General features: G+C 49.5%; 2 protein-coding genes across 15 annotated transcripts in view; both read left to right on the top strand.

The window, feature by feature from the left end:
* Window positions 1-22,280, top strand: part of LOC108031398 (F-actin-monooxygenase Mical) — a 44,470-nt gene that overhangs the window by 19,199 nt on the left and 2,991 nt on the right. For 3 of the 14 annotated variants that reach the window (XR_007764689.1, XR_007764690.1, XR_007764691.1), the window contains 12 exons: window positions 5,212-6,896; window positions 6,967-7,099; window positions 7,161-7,654; window positions 8,134-8,195; window positions 8,866-9,132; window positions 9,927-10,463; window positions 10,800-11,063; window positions 11,121-11,529; window positions 11,599-11,714; window positions 11,867-16,962; window positions 17,063-17,373; window positions 17,841-17,987. Coding sequence is in view for 6 of the 14 variants with exons in the window: in XM_050889209.1 (XP_050745166.1) it covers window positions 5,213-6,896; window positions 6,967-7,099; window positions 7,161-7,654; window positions 8,134-8,195; window positions 8,866-9,132; window positions 9,927-10,463; window positions 10,800-11,063; window positions 11,121-11,529; window positions 11,599-11,714; window positions 11,867-16,966; window positions 17,841-17,999; window positions 18,175-22,149 (13,200 nt within the window). In the remaining 8 variants the exon portion in view is untranslated. Of the gene's footprint in view, window positions 1-1,088; window positions 1,216-5,043; window positions 5,099-5,211; window positions 6,897-6,966; window positions 7,100-7,160; window positions 7,655-8,133; window positions 8,196-8,865; window positions 9,133-9,926; window positions 10,464-10,799; window positions 11,064-11,120; window positions 11,530-11,598; window positions 11,715-11,866; window positions 16,967-17,062; window positions 17,374-17,840; window positions 18,000-18,174; window positions 22,150-22,280 lie in introns of those variants that run through there. The other 11 variants (XM_017104763.3, XM_017104762.3, XM_044095605.2 and 8 more) reach the window with 9 other exon arrangements.
* Window positions 2,728-3,512, top strand: LOC108031399 (uncharacterized). Its single transcript, XM_017104766.3, has one exon. It carries the CDS (start codon window positions 2,940-2,942, stop codon window positions 3,411-3,413), a length of 474 nt encoding a protein of 157 aa, XP_016960255.1. The 5' UTR covers window positions 2,728-2,939; the 3' UTR covers window positions 3,414-3,512.

Below are 22,280 nucleotides of genomic sequence, written 5' to 3'. Positions count from 1 at the left end.
ATTGCTATACGGTGAGTTAAGCTGTACTGTCAGCGCTTTGACCATATCCCACTAATTAAACGTAATTTATTTAGCCACGTCTGTTAGTGCCAAATAAAATACGCTAACAAATTTATAATAATAGCCCCAAAGTTTAGGTTGGCTGCCAACCAAAAGCTGGCGACAAGATTTATTCAATCAAATCTATTTTCATTATTTTTCACTTGTCATCTTGTTGTAATTGTGAAACCAGACGAAAGGTAGGGAAAAGCGCCACAGGCGAGTCTTTTAATTGTCACACTTGGTCGAGAGATTTCTTTTCCGCGAATTTCCCATGGGCAGTGAGCAGTGAGCACCCCTAATACCTTACAGAATATTTCGATGGCGCTTCCGCATTGTTGCTCGTGGTGCTCCAATGTTTGCTTGGTGTTCATAAATCAATTTGCTGCAATTTCAACAATTTTCTTTCGTCTGCGGGGCTGTCGATCAATTGGCATAGGAACCAAAATTAGAAGACAACGAAAGCAAATCAATCAAGCGGCTGGCTATTTGCATATTGCTCTATGCTCCAGCAAATGTGGGCATTTGCCAAGAGTTCTCAAGCGTAGAGGTGCTAAAAAACCTGATTTCGAGTTGAGATATTTATTAGTTTAAATCGTCCCTAAGTATTTGGAATTTTCCATTTGGTTTGTCAACCAAATATCTTTGTAACTTCTGAAAACTCTTCACGTTTCAGTGACATATTTCTTTCACATAAAAAAAACAAGAAAATATTCAAATTACGTGACTCTCATGACAAAGTCCCGAAGTACTTCTGCTGTTCAATGATGTTATTAGAAAGTGCCCGAGAAATAGCTGCCTTATCGAAGTCTGATAAAAACAACATTTGCTCACTTGTAGATACAATATCTATAAATCTATAATTAGAGCTCCCTTTATGTTTTCTGTGTACATCAACAGTCTGTGACGAAACTCTCACGTCGTTGGGGTGGTTGGGATGTTCCTGGCCTTTGTTCACCTGTATCATTGTATCTTTGTCATCCGTCTTTGTAGAGTGCTTTCATAAAAATTCCTTAAAAATGATCCCGGGCAGTGGCGTAGCTTCATTACCGATCAAGTGGCTCTCCAACTCGCAGCGTAACGGTTCGAATAAATAATTAAATAAATAAACACAAAACATTGTGATATAACCGATAAATATTGTGAAAATTTGAACAAACGTGTCAATTGCTTCAGGTGAGCAAGTAATTTTGACAACAGACCAAACAGAAAAATCAAATCAAAAAAAAAAATTATTTTGTTTATGAATGAGACTACAAGATGTTTGCCTTTCGAATATTTAATAGAAATATTCTGGCCATTGGCCAATTTTCCACGAGGAAAAGAAAGAGAAATTTCAGCTTTTCAAACTGAAATGGTTCATTTGTTCTCGAGAACCTTGATCTTGTCCGGCAGCCATGTGCATCACTTTATAAACTATGAAATCTTCCGTTTGCTCAAAAGTCTACTAATTTGGTTTTATTTCTGAATTTATGAGTAATTGAGCTATATAAATGGGGGATATTTTGGGCCACCCTCGAATATAAGTGATGAGTCACACGCTCGTCTAACCCCCAAAAGTCGAAAGTCCACCCTCGCCGGCTGTTTTGATACCCTGCCCTCTCCTAAATTTTGGGTATTTTAATTTCCCTCCCTGCCTCAACAAACATCGCGTTGTGGCGACAGTTGGCTGATAAACCAGCAGACAAAAATCGATAGACGCTAAACTTTTCATTTTCTTTCGAGTTTAATTTTCGTGTTTCATCTCATGCGCCCACCCACTCTCTCCCCATTTCTCTGGGCATTTCTCCCTTTCGTCCGCGCAATGACATAATGTGGTGTGTGCCCAATGTGACCCACAAGGCTTTTGTTTAACCCAGACAAGCAAAGAGAGCTTGTGAGGGAGCGCAAGAGACCGAATACTACATGGAAAGAAAGATGAGGCACGTTCTTGTTGTTATATGATGGTTCCCAAGGAACTGAGATAAGGAAGATCTGTCACCAAGTTTTAATGGGTTATTCCGCGTACAAGATATTCTTTATATCAAAAATCAATTATACAATTTATTATTGTAAATACAACCTTATAAACTAATTGGTTTAGTGTAAAACTACTCGGTTTTATCTGCTCTATAAAGAGTGGTAAGGAGACAGTCGAGCTGTCGCCAATTGCGTGACCCACCCACTCAGCTACCCACCGCCCCTTTCCTGTTCGAGCAGTGGGCGTGGTTGGGGGCATTGAGCGTGCTCTTTTTATTACTTTGCTGGCGCCAATCGAATTTTTGCCCCGAACTTTAATAGACGATGAGACAACAAAAATTGGATACGACTTTTGGCATTGAGCAAGGGATGTCTTGTGTGGGCTGCCGTATAATAATTTGTCAGGGATAATATCTATGCAAAAAAGGAACCTTTTTTGCGCTTCCAAGCACATGTATTACGGAAGGGGTGAATACCATTTATTTTTCGAAACGTTAGGCAAGGATTTCCTCTTAGTTTCACAAAAGAAACCTTCCTTTCATCACATTGTTTGATTTGACAAGTAGATTAAAGAGACGGGTTGAGGCATTCCCGCGTCATTCAGCATTCTAGACCTCGAAATTTCATAAAAGGGAAATAAGGCGGAACAGATTCTCGAAGAACTCGCATCCAAAACACTAGATCCCAGCAACCCTCTTGTCTTATCTCCAACCACAAACTCCTCGAGACCTGCCACTCATTTCAGTGTATTACAAACCTCGGAACTAGCCACATTTCTATACGTATCGACAAAAATATTTCCATTTACCTTTTTGGCTCGCGCCGCAAAAGCAAAATCGTATAAATTCATTGTTAATTTTTAGCAATACCAAAGGCAAATACCAAAATATCAAGCTCTAAAAAGGGAGGCACAGTGCCGCAATCGATAAGCGTTGTTCAGAATGAATCCCACCAATTTGGGCAGGCAGAACGGAGCTCTTGTGCTGGAGGTGTTGAAGGTGCTGGGTCGTCCGGCGACCAGTTACGAGGTGGCCGAAAGGGTGGCTGACGTGTACCGGCTGCCGCTGCAGCGCATCCGTCCAGTGGTCACCGACGTCCTCGAGGGCGGCAAGCGGGAGGGTTTCTTCAGCTGCCTCAACGGGCGCTACTCGGTGGTGCAGCCGGTGGTGGACCAACTGGGCCGGGACATCGATCAGTATGCCGCCGAAGTTCTGGCTGGGTGCCGTGCCAAGGAAGCCCTGCCCCAGATGTCGCCCTTGATGCTCAAGCTCCAGCAGCTGGACGGATCGCCGCCCATGGTGACCGGGAATCGGTACCACCGGACGACCTCGGGGGAGCAACGCGAGCGGATGCCCTCCGGGGATGTGCCCATGGACGCCCGTCTCCTCATGCTGCACGTCTCTCCACTACTGTAAAATTTTCCATCCATCAAATTGTCCTACCCATTGCACAGATCTGTGAGTGCAACAAAAAACTTCTGGCGTCCAATAAAGACTCCGAATTTGGATAAAGGATTTCAGTTAGCTTACATGATGATTTAAGAATTCGGGGGTGCCACAGAAGTCCCTGGGTTGAAATCACTTAAAAATCAAAGATATGCAATATGGTTAATCTTGCTTTAAATTTACTCAAAAATACTCCTTTTTAAGTACCGAGAAGCATGCAACAATATATTTTAAACTATAAATTCGTTTTCAAGGAGTAGTATTATTTATAAACTGCATACTTTTAGGTACATTTAAAAGTGAGTTCAACATTATTCAGGAAGTAGAAAGTAGGAAACCCGTTTTCATAGTATAACGTTTATTTAATAGTAATCTCTAAATGAAGCTCCCCATTTAAACCACTAATCTTGATAATGTCCCCGAAAATGGGGCAATGACTCGTCCTCGTTTGTTTCTCTTTCTCCCAGGGGCTAGTGTCCTTTGTGCGATTGAGTGAATGCGGGACATTCACATCCAGAAAACATTCGCACAAAGAACAAACAGCTGCGGTCTTGTGGCTTACTTTTTTCCCCCATTTGCCCCGGCGCAAATAACACTCCTCTTCAGGGTTTCCACCTTGCAGCTCCCACTATGCAGCTCTCAGTTGCGAGTCCTCCTCGGTTCCCAGTTCTCGGTCCCGACTGTCCATTGTCAGGTTGTTGCCTGTCTAGGCGGATCCAAACAGAAGTTCAAACTCGAGTGGCAGCTTTTACCGGCTCATTTGCCTTTGGCTTTTGTCTGGCTCACTTGTCAGCTCCCACAGGCTATTCCAATTATAGCCCCAAGTTGGCTAAAATAGGTTTGCACAAATCGCTCTACTTGAGTTCAAATGGGTTTAATTGGCTATTGGGATTTTTATTATTTATGAGGGGAGTTCCGGGAAAGGGAATACAACAGTTTGTTTGATCCCCAAGTATATTTCCCTCTTGATTTCCTGCTTTTCTCGGCTTTGTTCAGCGGTTTGCATGATTTTTATCGCTGGACCTCAGCATGAGTAATTCATTCTGATTTCTGATTCAATTAATTGAAGTATAATGCTGCGGCAAGATTTCAGTTGTCATTTGAATCCGTAAGAAAAACAAAAAGAAGAGCAATACCCAGCAAGATGATGACAAGTTCAGTTTAAAAGCTCTTTGTTGGTTTTCTGGGTGGAGCAAGGAAAGGGGATGTAAATGGAAGTGCTTCTTCCAGCTTTGCGAGAATATTTAAAAAGTAAAACTTGTATTTTGTTTACATTTACATACGAGACAGCAGTCCTTTATGAGTAAACATAAGATGGTTCGTTGACTTTAAAGGAGGTCGCAACTTACGCTTTAAAAATTAATGGTGGGTCCTCGAAGGATTATCTTTGCAAGGCAATACATTTGAGAAACGTTTTCCCTTAAATTGGTGATCTTTTTAATTTAATTAAGACTTGTAGTGTACACAGACATCATAAGTGACCGAGAACGTGCTTCTTATAAATGCGCTTAATTAATAAAAATTAATTTGACAGCCAAGACAGCGCAAATATGCAGATTTACGTGCACAGTATAGACCCTGGTAAACGTGAATGAAAAATCTGTCAGAAATTAATTAAATTTATAAACAAAATGAAAACGAGAAAGTAAACATGTGTGAGTTGTATTTCCCCAACTGCCATGTGCAAGTCTCATCGTCTAGTAGTCGTAGTCGTCGTATCAAAGCACCGCACTAACACCATGTCTTTCCACCCTCTGTCTTCCCGCAGAATGAGCCGCCAACACCAGCGGCACCACCAGCAGCACCACCACCTGCCCCTGCACCAGCAGCAGTCGCAGCAGCAGCAGATGCCGCAACAGCAGCAGCAGCTGACGGCGCAGCAGCAGCAGCAACAGCAGATTCTCATGGCAGAGCACGCGGCTGCCGCGGAGGCGGCGGAGCTGTTCGACCTGCTGTGCGTGGCCACCACGATGCGCCAGATCCTGGCCCTCCATCGGGCCATGTGCGAGGCGGTAGGTCTGCGCCCTTCCCCGCTGAACGACTTCTATCCGCGACTCAAGGCCAAGGTGCGCTCGTGGAAGGCGCAGGCGCTGTGGAAGAAGTTCGACGCCCGGGCAGCCCATCGGGTCTATGGGAAGGGAGCAGCCTGCTCCGGCACCCGCGTCCTGGTCATCGGAGCCGGCCCCTGTGGCCTGCGCACCGCCATCGAGGCCCAGCTGCTGGGCGCCAAGGTGGTGGTGCTGGAGAAACGCGACCGCATCACCCGCAACAATGTGCTCCATCTGTGGCCCTTCGTCATCACGGACCTGCGCAATCTGGGCGCCAAGAAGTTTTACGGCAAGTTCTGCGCCGGCTCCATCGATCACATCTCCATCCGGCAGCTACAGTGCATGCTGCTCAAGGTGGCGCTGCTCCTGGGTGTAGAGATCCACGAAGGCGTCAGCTTCGAGCACGCCCTGGAGCCCTCCGGCGATGGCGGTGGGTGGAGGGCAGCAGTTACTCCCACGGATCATGCCGTCTCCCACTATGAGTTCGATGTGCTGATCGGAGCAGATGGCAAGCGGAACATGCTCGACTTTAGGAGGAAGGAGTTCCGCGGCAAGCTGGCCATCGCCATCACTGCCAACTTCATCAACAAGAAGACAGAGGCGGAGGCCAAGGTGGAGGAGATCAGCGGCGTGGCCTTCATCTTCAACCAGGCCTTCTTCAAGGAGCTGTACGGAAAGACGGGCATCGATCTGGAGAACATCGTGTACTACAAAGACGAGACGCACTACTTTGTGATGACGGCCAAGAAGCACAGTCTAATTGACAAGGGCGTCATCATCGAGGACATGGCGGATCCTGGGGAGCTTCTGGCTCCAGCCAATGTGGACACACAGAAGCTACACGACTACGCCCGCGAGGCGGCTGAGTTCTCCACGCAATACCAAATGCCTAACCTAGAGTTCGCTGTGAATCATTATGGCAAACCGGATGTGGCCATGTTCGACTTCACCTCAATGTTCGCCGCCGAGATGTCGTGCCGTGTGATTGTTCGCAAGGGTGCCCGCCTAATGCAGTGCCTCGTGGGCGACAGCCTGCTGGAGCCTTTCTGGCCCACTGGTTCGGGCTGTGCCCGTGGCTTCTTGTCCAGCATGGACGCCGCCTATGCCATCAAGCTGTGGTCCAATCCCCAGAACAGTACACTTGGGGTGCTGGCACAACGCGAGAGCATCTACCGACTGCTCAACCAGACCACGCCGGACACCCTGCAGCGTGACATCAGTGCCTACACCGTGGATCCGGCCACGCGGTATCCGAACCTGAATAGGGAATCGGTCAACAGCTGGCAGGTGAAGCACCTCGTCGACACGGACGATCCGTCCATACTCGAGCAGACCTTCATGGACACGCATGCCCTGCAGGCGCCGCATGTGGACACGCCGGGCAGAAGGAAGCGACGCAGTGGAGGTCAGTAGATGATTTCTTCTAAATCTTGTTTTGTTTTTTTTTTTATTAATAATATTTCTTATTTTCTTAGACCTCCTGCCCCAGGGAGCCACTTTGCTGAGGTGGATAAGTGCCCAGCTGCATGCCCACCAGTTTGTCACGGAGCTCAAGGAAGCTTCGGATGTGTTCCGGAATGGACGTGTTCTATGTGCTTTAATTAATCGGTGAGTAGCCATTCAAATTTTATAAATTAAAACGGCTCACTAACAGCTCTTTTTTTTTTAGCTATCGCCCTGATCTCATCGACTTTGCTGCCACCAAGGACATGAGTCCTGTGGAGTGCAATGAGCTGGCCTTTGCCGTTCTGGAGCGCGAACTGCACATCGATCGCATCATGAGCGCCAAGCAGTCGCTGGACCTGACCGATGTGGAGTCGCGCGTCTGGCTCAACTACTTGGACCAGATTTGCGAGCTGTTCCGCGGCGAAATCCCGCACATCAAGCACCCCAAGATGGACTTCAGCGATCTGCGCCAGAAGTATCGCATCAACCACACGCACGCCCAGCCCGATTTCTCCAAGCTGTTGGCGACGAAACCGAAAGCCAAGTCGCCCATGCAGGATGCCGTGGATATACCGACCACTGGGCAAAGGCGTTCAGTTCTGGAGGAGGAGCGTGCCAAGCGGCAGCGTCGCCACGAGCAGCTCCTCAACGTTGGCGGAGGGGCAGCGGGAAGCGCTGCGGGAGTCGCCGGAAGTGGAACGGGAGCCACAACTCTGGGTCTGTTGAAGATTACTATCTTACACCATAGTTTGGCTAGGAAATGAATCTCGGAGTGGCTGCTAGATGCGCATTCATGTCAAATTTTAGAGTGACAATAAAATCTATCCCACAATTGCTTAAAGCCTAGATTAGTACTTATCGATTTTGTATAAATTGTAAAATAGTAAGCTTCCTAATTGGCTTATAAACTTTATATTGCCTTTTTTAGATTGCCGTAGAAATGTGCATAATTAATAGCAAAGAACTATTAAAAATATTTTGAAATGCTTGTTTAGTTTAAGAAATTATATGATATGTTGGGACTTTTTTTTTGAAGTACTGCACTAGACAGTTGTATTTGTCTTACAATTCATAGCAGCAATAATTTTAAAGGGCTTATAAGATTAGTTAAGTAGATGTGAAGCCACTCCAGAGCATTATTTGTGTTCCCCGAAATATTTTTGTATTATTACTGATTGTTAATTTTTTTGTGACAGGTCAAAATGATACGCCTCGACGATCAAAGAAGCGCCGACAGGTCGACAAAACCGCCAATATTGTGAGTAAATGCTGGCATTATATTATATCATGGATTGGTTCATACGGGAATGTGCAGAAGGTCTGAGGAGGGCCCACGCGGCTCTTACTCTCAGCCGTTTGAACATTTTGTTATCTTTACACATATTGTGTATTTTCTTTCATTCCATGCTCGTTACAAAATTGTTAAAACTCAGCTCTCTTTCATGTACATTCAAAGAAATTATTTGTTAATCATATTCAAATGTATATCGCAAGAAAAACCAAATTCACAAAACCAAAACAATCGATAATCTGTTCCCAAGGTTCAGCTCCTGCTGAGAACAGCTCTCTGTCATGAAATCAGTAACGCCATTAGCGCATTCGAAACCATCAATGAGGTCAGTTCGCTCAGTGTCCAAGTGTCCCAGTGTCGTCTACATATTCCATCTTGTGATGCGTAACCCTCGACCGAACATTACTAACGTACCATTATCCCATGTCACAGTCACAGTAGCCAAGTAGATCTAGATTTCCGTGCTGTACTATCAGTGTATCAGTGTCTTTGTCCTCATGCAAAAGCACCCAAAAAATCCCATAGTTCCCAAAATCACTGTCGATCGAAAACCAAGTCCTCTGACCCAAGAATCCGAACCCCTCCGAATCCGAATCCGAATCTGTCCACTGTGTTGACTCTCACCTCTGCCGCGCAGGAGGAGCGCCAGCAGCGCTTGCAGGAGATCGAGGAGAATCGGCAGGAGCGAATGAGCAAGCGGCGCCAGCAGCGCTACCACCAGACGCAGAATTTCTACAAGAGCCTGCAGCTCCTGCAGGCGGGCAAGCTTTTGAGGGAGGGTGGTGAGCCCGGGGTGGCCGAGGATGGCACCCCCTTCGAGGACTACTCGATATTCCTCTACCGCCAGCAGGCGCCAGTCTTCAACGACCGCGTGAAGGACCTCGAGCGGAAGCTTTTGTTTCCCGTAAGCGACGAGAATCTCCGGATCTCGCTCTTGCACGCTGCGTCCTCTTTTGTGTTTTTGTCTTGACATGACCGATTTGGTCCTGCGCGGACCCCTGTTGATCCTAACTCTTGACTAATGCTGCAGTTGTGCTCCCAAAATTGAATCAAGAAAAGAAGATTGAAGCAACTAACAAGTGTCTCGGCCAAAATTAATAATAGCTCGCAGAAAAGGGAGCATCTATAAGGTTTTAATCTTTAAAATAAGTGTTAAAAAATGTGTGTTAACCGGTTTTGAATGGAAATAATATGAATGAATGTTACCTTGATAATAAATCATTAACAGAAATACTTTGAGGACTCTGTCCTTCTCAAAAGAAATGTCCCATACCAAAATGTCTCTCCATAAATTGGTATAGTACCGCTCTAAGATCGTTTCTGATTCAGAAACTGTTTTTAAATCTTCGCTATTCGGCTCTAATATCTGCTGTGAAATAATTGTAGATTTATAACTTAAGTTTGACTAGTTCAGTCTGCCAGAAACTAATCTAATATTCGCTAAGCTATGCTCGTTCATCTAACCAGTCTAGATTGGACATTTTGTTAAGTTTCGTTGTTTGCTTTTTGATTTGATGTTTATGTTGATTCGTTGTTAGACGATCTTTAATCAGACTTTAAATATTTATGCATATCTATCTATACATTTTGATTTCTTCACCCCCTTCCAATCCGCCCCCGAAATTTAAATTATTAAATGCCCAAAAACAATCGAAAACCCAAAAACACCACAAAAAACACACTACCCACCCACCAAAGGATCGCGAACGGGGAGATATTCCCTCGGCATTGCCGAGAACGGCGGATGAGCAGTTCAGCGACCGTATCCGGAACATGGAGCAGCGAATGACTGGACGCGGTGGCCTTGGGGGCGACAAGAAGCCCAAGGATCTGATGCGAGCCATCGGCAAGATCGACTCGAACGACTGGAATGTTCGCGAGATCGAGAAGAAGATCGAGCTCTCGAAGAAGACGGAGATCCATGGGCCCAAGGGCCGTGAGAAGGTGCCCAAGTGGAGCAAGGAGCAGTTCCAGGCCCGCCAGCACAAGATGTCCAAGCCGCAGCGCCAGGACTCGCGCGAGGCGGAGAAGTTTAAGGACATCGATCAGACCATCCGTAACTTGGACAAGCAGCTGAAGGAGGGCCACAACCTGGACGTGGGCGAGAGGGGCCGCAACAAGGTGGCCTCCATCGCCGGCCAGTTTGGCAAGAAGGACGAGGCCAACTCGGACGATAAGAATGCCGGCAGCAGCAATGCCACCACCAACACCACCAACACAGTCATACCCAAATCTGTGAGTAATTTTGTGTTCACCCACCACCACCTCCTTGTATCTATTGTTTCGTTTGGGTTCCATTGTTATCGGTTTCCCCTGTGCTATATTATATTTGCTTTTCGCTTTGGTTGCTTCCTGTGGTTGCTGTTCAATGCTGTCGATGTTGTTGTTAGCGTGCTTTAAGCAAAAGAGTAGGCAATTCTTCATAAAAACATTCATACTCATCAAGCCACACATTCTCATTTGTACATGACACCTACCGAATGCAAAGCAATCGTTAAAGAGTTAATGTTAATTGTAATTAATATCTCCCTGTTGAAGTCCATATAATGCTTATTTCTTACTTTACTATAGAGTTCCAAGGTGGCATTGGCCTTCAAAAAGCAGGCCGCCTCCGAAAAGTGCCGCTTCTGCAAGCAAACTGTCTACCTGATGGAGAAGACCACCGTGGAGGGATTGGTTCTGCATCGCAATTGCCTTAAGTGCCACCACTGCCACACCAACTTGCGCCTGGGAGGCTATGCCTTCGATCGGGACGATCCGCAAGGTCGTTTCTATTGCACCCAGCACTTCCGGCTGCCGCCTAAACCATTGCCACAGCGCACCAACAAGGCCAGGGTGAGTAGATTTTGGGATGTTAACAGAACCATGACTAACCTTAACCTCTTCCTTTAGAAATCCGCTGCCGCTCAACCCGCCTCACCTGCCGCACCACCAACTGCGGCTGCAGCCGCCTCTGCTGAGCCCATGGACACTACTCCGCCCAGGGACCAAGTGGATCTTCTGGAGACGTCGCGAGCCACTGCATCCGCCGATGCCATGTCCGATGACGAGGCTAATGTCATCGATGAGCACGAGTGGTCGGGTCGCAACTTCCTGCCCGAGTCCAATAATGATTCCCAATCGGAGCTATCCAGTTCAGATGAATCCGACACAGAGTCAGACTCGGAGATTTACGAGGAGGCGGATGATTCGCCTTTCGGAGCTCAGACCCTTCAGCTGGCAACGGATTGGATTGGAAAGCAGTACTGCGAGGATAGCGATGACTCTGATGATTTCTACGATTCTAGTGAAGGTATTGCGGGTGAGTGGGGGCACTCAAGAGGAAGTTTTTATGTGTGAAACTAATATTGTAAAATACATTCCATTTTAGATGATGGCAAGGATGACACCGAGGGCGAGGAGTTCAAGAAGGCCCGGGAGTTGCGCCGCCAAGAAGTTCGCCTGCAGCCACTGCCGGCCAATCTGCCCACGGATACGGAGACCGAGGTGGGTCACCATTTAATTTCTAGCCTTTTGGTGATGGGGAGACTAACCTTCTCATTGTTCTCATTTATTTTCCTTGACTCTCTTACGGTATTCATAATAATCTCCTTCTCATGGTGTTGGTTTCAATTCTTATAAACATTCTTAATAACTAGAAGCTTAAGTTAAACGTAGCCAATAAAGAGAATGTGGCGGATGGGAGCTCTCTGAAATCCGGCAACTCCTTTGAGTCCGCCCGTAGTCAGCCGACCACGCCTCTGGCCACTCCCACTCGTGTCGAGTTGGAGCAACTCGAGCGGAATGCTCCTCGTAAGTTTAGCAGCGAGATCGAGGCCATAAGCGAAAAGCTGTACCACATGAACAACATGGTCAAGATGAACAAGGACCTCGAAGTGCTGGCCAAGGAGAATCTGGTCAAGAGCGACATCCTGCGGAAGCTCACCTTGAAAGAGAAATGGTTGGCTGAGAATGCGGCCATAGCAGCTGGCCAAAAGGTGGCTTCGGCACCAAGTCCAGCTGCTCCTGTACTCCAACCCAAGTCCAAATTCGATGAAAAGTTTGAAAAGGTGGTAGGTCCACCCCAATCGGTGATTGAAACCAAGCCGAAGCCGGTGATAGATTTTAATCTGGATGAACTTAAGCCGCGCAAGCCCAACTTCGAAGAGCGACCCAAAGAGCAGCTGCACAAACCTGAGGGTTTCAAGAAACTACCCCAACCGAAACCAAAGGGCAGCAGCACTAACGTCAGTCGATCCAACAGCTTGAAGAGTAACGCCAGCACAGGGAGTCCAAAGGTGAAAAAGAGTCCCATTCCCGGTAACAGCAAGATGCAACTTGAAGGGATCTTAGGCACCATAAAGAAGGTCCAGCGCCAGAACAGCAGCGATCAGGATGAAGAAATGGATGTGGATACTGAGGGAGATGTGGAAAGGCAACCCAATAAAGAGCTCAACAGCAAGCTAAAAGAAATTCAGGCCAGCAGTTTTGCCGGCACAATGGATCACATTAAATCCCAGCTGACGATGCCAACGGTAAGTGCCCAGGCACCACCCTCCATGGACCTTTCCAAGTACTTCCCCAACCAGAAGCAAGAGAAAAGCTCCTCGAGCAGCACCAACAAGAACCAAGTTACCCTAAAGGATGTGAATCTGGCCAAGTATTTTCCCAGCAGTCCCGCCCCACAACGAAGAACGGTGGAGACGGTGGCCGATCGACTAAAGAAGTCGCAGACTGAGGCTTCTCTGGCCAAAGCCAAGCTGCAGGAAGAGAAGACCAAGAAGCAGGAGGAAAAGGGAGGACAATCCAAAAAGAACCCAGAGAAGGTAGCGGATTTAAAACCAGTGCCACCTAAGCGACAAGCCTCATTAGATACTTTTAGCTTGAGAGATCATCAGATGGATGGAGCACTAGACCTGACCAAGAAGAAAACCCCCGCGAAGGCGACCTCGGCGGTCAAGAAGCCAGCAAAGTTAGGAAGTACCACCACACTGACGAAAGCCACCGCCACGTCCAAAGGAAAAAACATTAAGATTGTGAAGAAAATCGTGCCCAAAGGAACCAAAGCAAAAAAGGCGGCGGCTCTGGAAGCAGCTGCAGTCGAGGCTCCTCCAGAGAGGCAGCCCCCAAAGGATGAAGCAGAGCGAATATTGGATGAAATCCTGGGAGATGGAGAAACACGCTCACCCAGCTCCGAGTATCAGCGGCTGTTTCAGGATGAGAAATCACCCAGTGATCTGTCTGACAATATCGATCGAATCCTGGAGGAAACTGGCTTGGATCTCGAACTAGGTCTCCCCAAACGTAGTAGCAAGAAACTACTTAAAACGAAATCCCTGGGCGAGGGCGAATTCGATCCCAAACCCCCAAAAGAAAGACTGACGGGAGTGCAGAACATCCTCAAGCGATTCGAGTCTATGAGTTCGGTAACCTCCCAGAATTCTCAGAACAGTGATGAGCAGGCGGCGTTCAAGCTGCGCCGCATGGAGTCCACAACCAGCAACCTGAGCAGCTTGACCCGCTCCAGGGAATCTCTGGTTTCTGCCAGCGATTCCATGAGTGATTTGGAGAAGACCATGGACTACCTGCGTAACGAATGGCGCAATGAGGCAACCAACTTCCTGCAAAAAAAGCGGGATAAGTTCTATGCCAAAAAGGAGGAGCAACAAAAGGAGTTGCAGTCTAAGCCCAGACCAGATCCTTTGAACGATCTTCCTGTGCAATATCGCGACTCCAAGTTGGCCAAGTTCTTTGGGCTGGCCACTCGTAAGTCACCTGAGAAGCGAAAGTCTCCCATTAAGAAAAAGAAATCCCCCTCCAAAACGCCAAAGGTCACCAAGGCAAACAACTCACTGGAAGAGATGGCCAAGATCGGTAGCGTTCGCCAGGCCAAACAGGCTCAAAAAAAGACCCCAAAACATATAGAAGCCAAACCCTTAAAGCCAGCCAGCCCAGTTCCAGATGATTTTGAGATTCTGGATCTGCTGGAAAAAGCCACAGAGGCCAAGGAGCTGGAGCGCTCAAAGACCAAGAGTCCAGCAGTGGAACCCATTAAAGAGAAGCCAATAGAAGCTATAGCAGAAACATCCTTGCCAGTGGAAGACATTAAGAACCTACCCAAAACCGGGTGTGATAAGTCCTCGAACAGCTCACGTCGTGGTTCCCAATCCAGTTTGTTGGTGTCGCGGAGACAATCGGAGATTTCACTAACCGAAAAGCTGAACGAGGAAGCACTTGTTGCTCTGAGGCACTTGGAAAAGGAAAAGGAGGCAGAGGAAGAGGACGAACTGTTTCAGAGCATGGTGGAGGAAATAGAGCAGGAACCAGAGCCCATTGCCATTGCTGAAGATCTTCCTTTGGAAGACGACATCGATGTGGATTCACTGTGCACCACCATCAGCAAGAGTCCCAGTGCGCAGCCAGTGACTGTGGTGAAACGAGGAAGTTCCGAGGATCAAAGCATTGAGAAGCTTTTCGGCCACTTTTCTGATGAAATGCTAGTGAATGTGGAGTTTGACTCCAACGATGAGCTGGTGGGGATAACTCCAAGGGCCGCACTCGTTTCCAGGAACACAGCCGATCGGGACTACTTAGATAAACTTGAGTCTCTGGAGCGCGATGAGGATGCTCTCCAACCAGTTCTTAAGGAGAAATTCAAACAAGAAAATGAACCGGATGAAGTAGATAATCTGCACTTTCCATCGCGCCCACAACGCAGACCCAAAAGTAGTTCTTCGTCCAGTGAACCCTCTCTTCCAGTGGCTCCTCAAAGGTTAAAGAAGAAGCTATCGAAAATAGATCCCGAGGATATGGCTCCTTCTGTGCAGGATCTTCTGCATCAGGTTTACATTAAGAATGTCCACCCAGAGGTAGTGGACGTTATTCCAGTAGAAAACAGACAAACTTTGAGGTTTCCTAGTATGGTAACAGAAGATGTGGACGAAGATCATCCCAAAGAGGCGGACAAAAAAAATGGATCAGCTCTAGAAGAGCTCAAGATGAAGACCGAAACAAAAGCAGAAGAGATTCCTTCAGCTATTCCAGTTCCTAGCAAACCCCCATCAAGTCAAAGTAACTCGCTCAAGAGTGAGAACTCCTCTGGCAGCAGTCTTGTAGAGATACCAAAGATAATTACGCCAGCCAAGTCGAGTAGCGTTGATAATTCTTCAGATTGGGATATGGAGAAGATGCCTGCATCGCCCATGCCGCGAAGAAAGTTGCTTCAAAAGCAACCGTCAAACAAAGTAGCCAGCAAGGAGAGCTCCTTGGAGTGGGACATGGAGAAGCTGCCTAACAGCCCTATGATGCCGAGGAGGAACAAGGTACGACCTATCTCTCCCGGCACCAGTTCCGTGCATCTTTTGAATACCTTAACCTCCGATGCGGATGAGGAGGCAGCACAGCGACGAATCATCGAGGATTTTGAACAGGAAAGACGTCAGGCGTTAATCAAGCGGGACGAGAGCTTTGAGGCCATTGCAGCGGAGCAGCGCAGACGCGACTCCTTGCAAAGCAGTAGCAACTCGAGCAGCAAGCGCAGCCTGCCTCCTCCCACTCCACCCATGAAGATGAGCTCCTCCCGACGCGGCACCACCCAGGACACGAATCGAACCCAGGATACGGGAACGAGGCACGAGGGGACGCCGCCCATGTTCAAGAAACTGGATGTGGATGGCAGTGGGACGTCAATGGAGTCCACCGCCAACTCCACGAGGCGCAGCTCGTTTGCATTTATAGAGTTACAGGACAACAAACCAGTGATTGTGCCCATGCCCAAGAAACTAAAGCTTCCAAAGCCGGAGGCGCCCAGGTTTGTTCCCGAGCCAGCGGCCATTGATGAGCCCGTGCCCGAGGTGTTCCAGGGCCGATCGTGGCCCAAGCCGCACCTTGAAGGGGAGCCGGATCTCGACGATCCGGATGAGGAGGAGCTGGCAGAGAAGGTAAGGAATCAGCTGCCCGAATACGCTCGTTCGGATTCCCCACCATCAGCTGCTTTCAAGAATCGCAAGTGGCCAGATGGGAAGACCGTCTTTGACAAACATGATGAATCTCCTCAGGAGGAAGATATATTCGAAGGATTGCTGACCCTAAGAAAGAGAGGTTCCCAAAGATTCAAAGATAAGCCGCGATCCCAATCGCCACAACCTTTCAAACCTCTCGTCAACAGCTCCAGGCAGAGCTCAAAGTCTTTTAGCGACCTCAAGAAAGGACCCTCTTTGCAATCCTTGTCGGCGCAATCCAGCCAAGACACCACGGACACCATATCCACCACCACCACAGTGGCCACAACGCGACCTGTTAGCTACGCCAGCTATGGCGATCCCATGGATGCAAGTACCCAAGCCTTGCTGGATCGCAGCAAACGGTTGCACAACCGAAAAAGGGATTTCGTAAACGAACGGGTGGTGGAGCGTAATCCCTATATGAGGGAGGTGCTCCGGAGCACGGATCGCAGGGAATCATACTCCGATGTGGATGAAGATCTGACTAGTTATAGACCAAGGCACTATGCCAGTTCCACGCTAAATCGATTTCCAAATACCTCAACCAGAAAGACCAACACATACGATTACCTCAATCCAACTAGTGATTACTTGACAAGGAGAAGCTACAACCTACCGACCAGCAGCGCTTCGAGCAGCTACTATCCTTCGACCACGCGCAGCTCCCACCTGAGTGACCTCTTCCGACGACGTAGCCCCACCAGCGGTTCTGGATCGGGATCCGCATTTTCCAACTACGGAAACAAAGAGTCGTGCGTTATCTCCTAGTCCTAGGCCTAGCCCTGAACCATTGACCAAAGCAGCGTTCTCTCTTTTTATTTTATTTATATCTTAACCCCGTTGTGGCCACAGACGACGCCTCAACTATTATCTCTACTGAGAGCCAACCCAACGTCAGCGAAACCAACCCCAGAAAAGACCCTACCCTGACCTCTGGCCCCGCCCCATACAAAACACTATAGGTCCCCCGATCAGCAGCCCAAGAAAAAACCTATAAACCAACCAAACAACCATGCTAGACCGCCCGCCCGCCTGTCTGCTCTCGATGTGCCACGCCTTCAAGTTCAAGTTCAAGTCCAGTCCATGTCCTGCAACCAGGCTAGCCTTCGATCGAGTTAGCCACTTGGTTGAAAAGTAAATGCACCTGGGTACGATCTACGAAGGTAAATTCAAGCACAGCCGTCCTCGAAATGTTGCGCTAACCCCGAACTCAAGCAGCCCGATAAAAAAGCCGAAAGTTTGTAGTCTCTAAACCTGTAAAGCCTAGAAAGTACTCAATAGTGTTGTGTCGTTCTGTTGCCGTCCAAAAACAAATGGTCTAACCCCAGCCAATCTAGCTAATCCCGGCCAGCGTTCCTTTCGTTTCCCTTCTGGATCGTACCTAAAGGCATGAAGACGCCGCTGTTGTTGCTGATTAATTAACCCACTACTCCGACTAATTAGCATGTGCGAACCGAAGGTGTTTTCGCTGTACATAAAACGCCGCCAGCGGGTGTATAAGGCTGTAGGATCTGACAGATCTCTGCTGATGCCGGCCCGCTTTGCTTTTGTTTTACGTTCTTACGTTTTTTGCCTCTTGTTCTGTTTTAACGCCCGCTAATTCCAGTGTATCCATATATTCCACTTGCAGGTCCAGACCGAGTCCGAGAGCACCTCGCCCGACGAGGTGGAGCTCAACTCTGCCACTGAGATATCCACCGACTCCGAGTTCGACAACGATGAGATTATACGCCAAGCGCCCAAAATCTTCATCGATGACACCCATCTAAGGAAGCCCACAAAGGTCCAGGTGAGTGAGGGTTCGACAAGGGTTTTAAAATCAATTTTATAGGTACCCTAAAGTATGCAATCTATTATTATGAAATCTATTATTTCAGACATCTTAAAGAAATTTAAAAGTGATTTCAAAACTCTAGACATTTTTATAATATAATGTTTCTTATTGATGGCTCTCTGTATCCCAGGTCAAGTCCACCATGATCGGACCCAATGCCGCTGCCGCCGGACTCCACCAAAAGCAGCTAGCGGCGCGAGAGAAGGGCGGCAGCTACCTCCAGAAGTACCAACCGCAACCGCCACTGCCGCAGTTCAAGCCGCTGGTCCAAGTGGACCCCACCCTACTCATCAGCAGCCAGCGTGCTCCTCTCCAGAATCCCCGGCCGGGTGACTACTTGCTAAACAAGACGGCCAGCACCGAGGGCATCGCCTCCAAGAAGAGCCTGGAGCTGAAGAAGCGCTACTTGCTGGGTGAGCCGGCCAATGGCAACAAGATCCAAAAGTCGGGATCCACCTCGGTGCTAGACTCGCGCATCCGCAGCTTCCAGTCGAACATCTCGGAGTGCCAGAAGCTGCTGAATCCCAGCAGCGACATCAGTGCCGGCATGCGCACCTTCCTCGATCGCACCAAGTTGGGCGAGGGTAGCCACAGTCAGGCAGCTGGACAGGCCAATGAGCTCATCCGCTCCGCCACCAGCAATGTGATTAACGATCTGCGCGTCGAGCTTCGGATACAGAAGGCTCCCTCCAGCCACTCCACGGACAACGAGAAAGAGAATGTATTCGTCAACTGCAAGAACGAGTTGAACAAGGGCATGGAGTACACGGATGCGGTGAATGCCACGCTGCTCGACCAGCTGGCCAGGAAAAGTTCACCCACCACGCCAACGAACAATAAGACGGTGATTGAAGTCATAGATCTGGTGACTCCGGAGAAACCGGTCGACATTATCGATCTCACAGCGGTGGAGACGCCAAAGAAGCAGCTGATGGATGGTGGCGCCATGGATGTGGATGATCGCCTCACTCCCGACAGCAACAAGATCAGCGAACTACAGCAGGAGGTGAAGGAGGAACCGAAACCGGATGTCTCGCGGGATGTTAAGGAATGCATACCTGATATACTAGGACACATCAAAGAGGGAACACAAGGCGGTGAGGAGCAGCAGAGTCTGCTGGAGCACTCGGACGAAGAGAAGCGCGACTCCCCGGAGAAGGAAGTGGCCGAGCATGAGCTTTATGAGCCGGATAGTGTGCAGATACAGGTGCCCAATATTCCATGGGACAAGGCCAAGCCGGAGGTCATGTCTACCACCGGCAGCAGCGGCTCCATCTGCTCAAGCTCAGAGTCATCCAGCATTGAGGATATTCAACACTACATCCTGGAGTCTACGACCAGTCCGGATACCCAGACAACGGGCGGCAAGCACAATGTTCCTCGCTTGGAGATCCACGACACAAGTGGCGCGCTGATGCAGGTGGACAGCCTGATGATTGTAAACGGGAAATACATCGGGGATCCCGAGGATATCAAGTTCTTGGATATGCCCGCCAACGTTATAGTTCCCCCGGCTCCGGTGATTAAAACGAATGAAGTGGAGATGGAGGACGACCATGAGGCTGAGCCTGTGACAGCGACTCCGGAGCCTGCAGAGTGCACCGTCATCGAGGCGGAGCACCACGTCACTGCTCCGCCGCCTCTGCCAGAGATGGGACCACCTAAACTAAAGTTCGACAGCAAAAACGAAAATAAGATCGAGAGCTTGAAGAACCTTCCGCTGATCGTGGAGAGCAATGTGGAGCACAGCCAGGCTGTGAAGCCCATTACGCTTAATTTAAGCAGTTTGGTCAGGACGCCAGATACGCCGACCACGCCTACTGCCCATGACAGTGACAAGACGCCCACAGGCGAAGTGCTCTCGCGAGGATCTGACTCGGAAACCGAGCATACAGGCACGGGGCATGTGCTAACGGAGACAGAACTCTCCGACTGGACAGCCGACGACTGCATTTCGGAGAACTTCGTGGACATGGAGTTTGTGCTGAACTCCAACAAGGGCACAATAAAGAGGCGCAAAGAGCGTAGACGCAGCAAACTGCCCAGTGGGAACGAGGTGATTCACGAGCTGGCCAGGCAGGCGCCCGTGGTGCAGATGGACGGAATCCTCAGCGCCATCGACATTGATGACATCGAGTTTATGGACACTGGCTCGGAGGGTTCCTGTGCCGAGGCTTACTCCGCCACAAATACGGCCCTCATTCAGAATAGGGGTTACATGGAGTACATCGAGGCGGAACCCAAGAAGGCGACCCGCAAAGCGGCTCCACCATCTAGCTACCCCGAAAACCTTCCGCCTCTGCTGACGAAGCGGGACGAAAAACTGGGCATTGATTACATCGAGCAGGGGGCATACATAATGCACGATGATGCCAAGACGCCGGTGAATGAGGTGGCTCCTGCCATGACCCAATCCCTGACAGACTCAAGCACGCTCAACGAACTGGATGATGATAGTATGGGGGGATTGGGCCTATCGCAGACTCAGCCGACTACAACAGAGGAGAGTGAGGCTCTGACGGTGGTCACTAGCCCACTGGACACCTCCTCGCCCCGGGTGCTCGATCAATTTGCCTCTATGTTGGCAGCGGGCAAGGGTGACTCTACGCCCAGCAGCTCGGAGCAGCAACCAAAAACCTCTACGGTGACCAGTAGCAGCACTGGGCCCAATTCCTCCACGCCAGGGAACGCCTCTAAGGAAGGGGCTCCGCAGGAGGAGGACCTACAGATCCAGTTCGAGTATGTGCGTGCGCTGCAGCAGCGCATCTCGCAGATCAGCACCCAGCGGCGCAAGAGCTCCAAGGGAGAGCCGCCCAACCTGCAGTCAAACACCAACGCACCTGTGATAGAATCGGTCGAGGATCAGCCCAAGCCCGTGGAGGAGCCCACGGTCTCGATGCGACCGCGAAGCACCAGCATTTCGGGCAAAGTACCTGAGATACCCACGCTCAGCAGCAAGCTGGAGGAGATCACCAAAGAACGCACCAAGCAAAAGGATCTTATTCATGACCTGGTTATGGACAAGCTGCAGTCGAAAAAGCAGCTGAACGCCGAGAAGCGTCTGCATAGAAGTCGCCAGCGGAGTCTGCTGACCAGTGGCTACGCCAGTGGCGCCAGCTTGAGTCCCACGCCCAGGCTGGCGGCTGCATGTAGTCCGCAGGATTCGAACTGTTCCAGCCAGGCGCACTATCATGCCTCCACGGCGGAGGAGCGACCGAAGCCGCCGGTGGAGAGGCCGTTGCAAAAGTCTGCCACATCCACATATGTGTCGCCCTATCGCACTGTCCAGGCGCCCACACGCAGTGGTGATCTCTACAAGCCGCGTCCCTTCAGCGAGCACATCGATTCGAGTGTCTTGACGGGCTACAAGCTGGGCAAGACGGCCTCGTTTAACGGCGGAAAGTTAGGTGACTTTGCCAAGCCCACCGCTCCGTCGAGAGTTAACCGAGCAGGAGGTATTGCGGCGCCGGATGTGGCCAACATTTCCGCCTCAACGGAGAACCTGAGGAGCGAAGCTAGAGCCAGAGCTCGCCTGAAGTCCAACACAGAGCTGGGTCTCAGTCCCGAGGAAAAGATGCAGATAATACGCGCCCGGTTGCACTGCGACCAAAACAGAGCCCTTAAGCCCAAGCAGCTGGAGGAGATGCCATCGGGCGATCTGGCGGCGCGAGCCCGCAAAATGAGTGCCTCGAAGAGTGTCAACGATCTGGCCTATATGGTGGGTCAGCAGCAGAAGCAGCCATTGGAAACGGATGCCGTGCTCCAGGCCAAGGCGGCCGACTTCACATCCGATCCGAATTTGGCATCCGGTGGCCAGGGGAAGGCAGCAAAAACGAAGTCCGGGCGGAGGGCAAAGGATCCGGAGCGGCGCAAGAGTCTCATACAGTCGTTGTCCAGCTTCTTCCAGAAGGGTTCTGCATCCGCGACCACCAGTTCCAAGGAGCAGGGCGGCCCTGTGGCTGCCGGCTACTCTGAGCAGTCAGAGCGACCCGGCACCAGCAGCAGTGGCACGCCCACCATCTCGGATGCGGCGACAGGAGGCGGAGGAGGAGGTGGTGTCTTCAGTCGCTTCCGCATCTCGCCCAAGTCCAAGGAGAAGTCCAAGGTCAGTGGTTGTCCAAGAAAAAGTATCTGTAATGTGGTTTTGGTCGGTGTTGATGTGACCAATTGTTGTCTGCCTCACGGAGCTGCTGGCTAGTCCAGGCTATCGATTCATCCGACCTCATCTAGCATTAA

The sequence above is a fragment of the Drosophila biarmipes genome, chromosome 3R (genome assembly GCF_025231255.1).
Source record: "Drosophila biarmipes strain raj3 chromosome 3R, RU_DBia_V1.1, whole genome shotgun sequence".
NCBI classification, from domain to species: Eukaryota; Metazoa; Arthropoda; class Insecta; order Diptera; family Drosophilidae; genus Drosophila; species Drosophila biarmipes.
This window is presented reverse-complemented; position numbering and strand designations above follow the sequence as displayed.

Bases quoted from the DNA above. Each gene is read 5' to 3' on its own strand.
- LOC108031399 (XM_017104766.3), top strand. From the start codon at position 2,940: ATGAATCCCACCAATTTGGGCAGGCAGAACGGAGCTCTTGTGCTGGAG.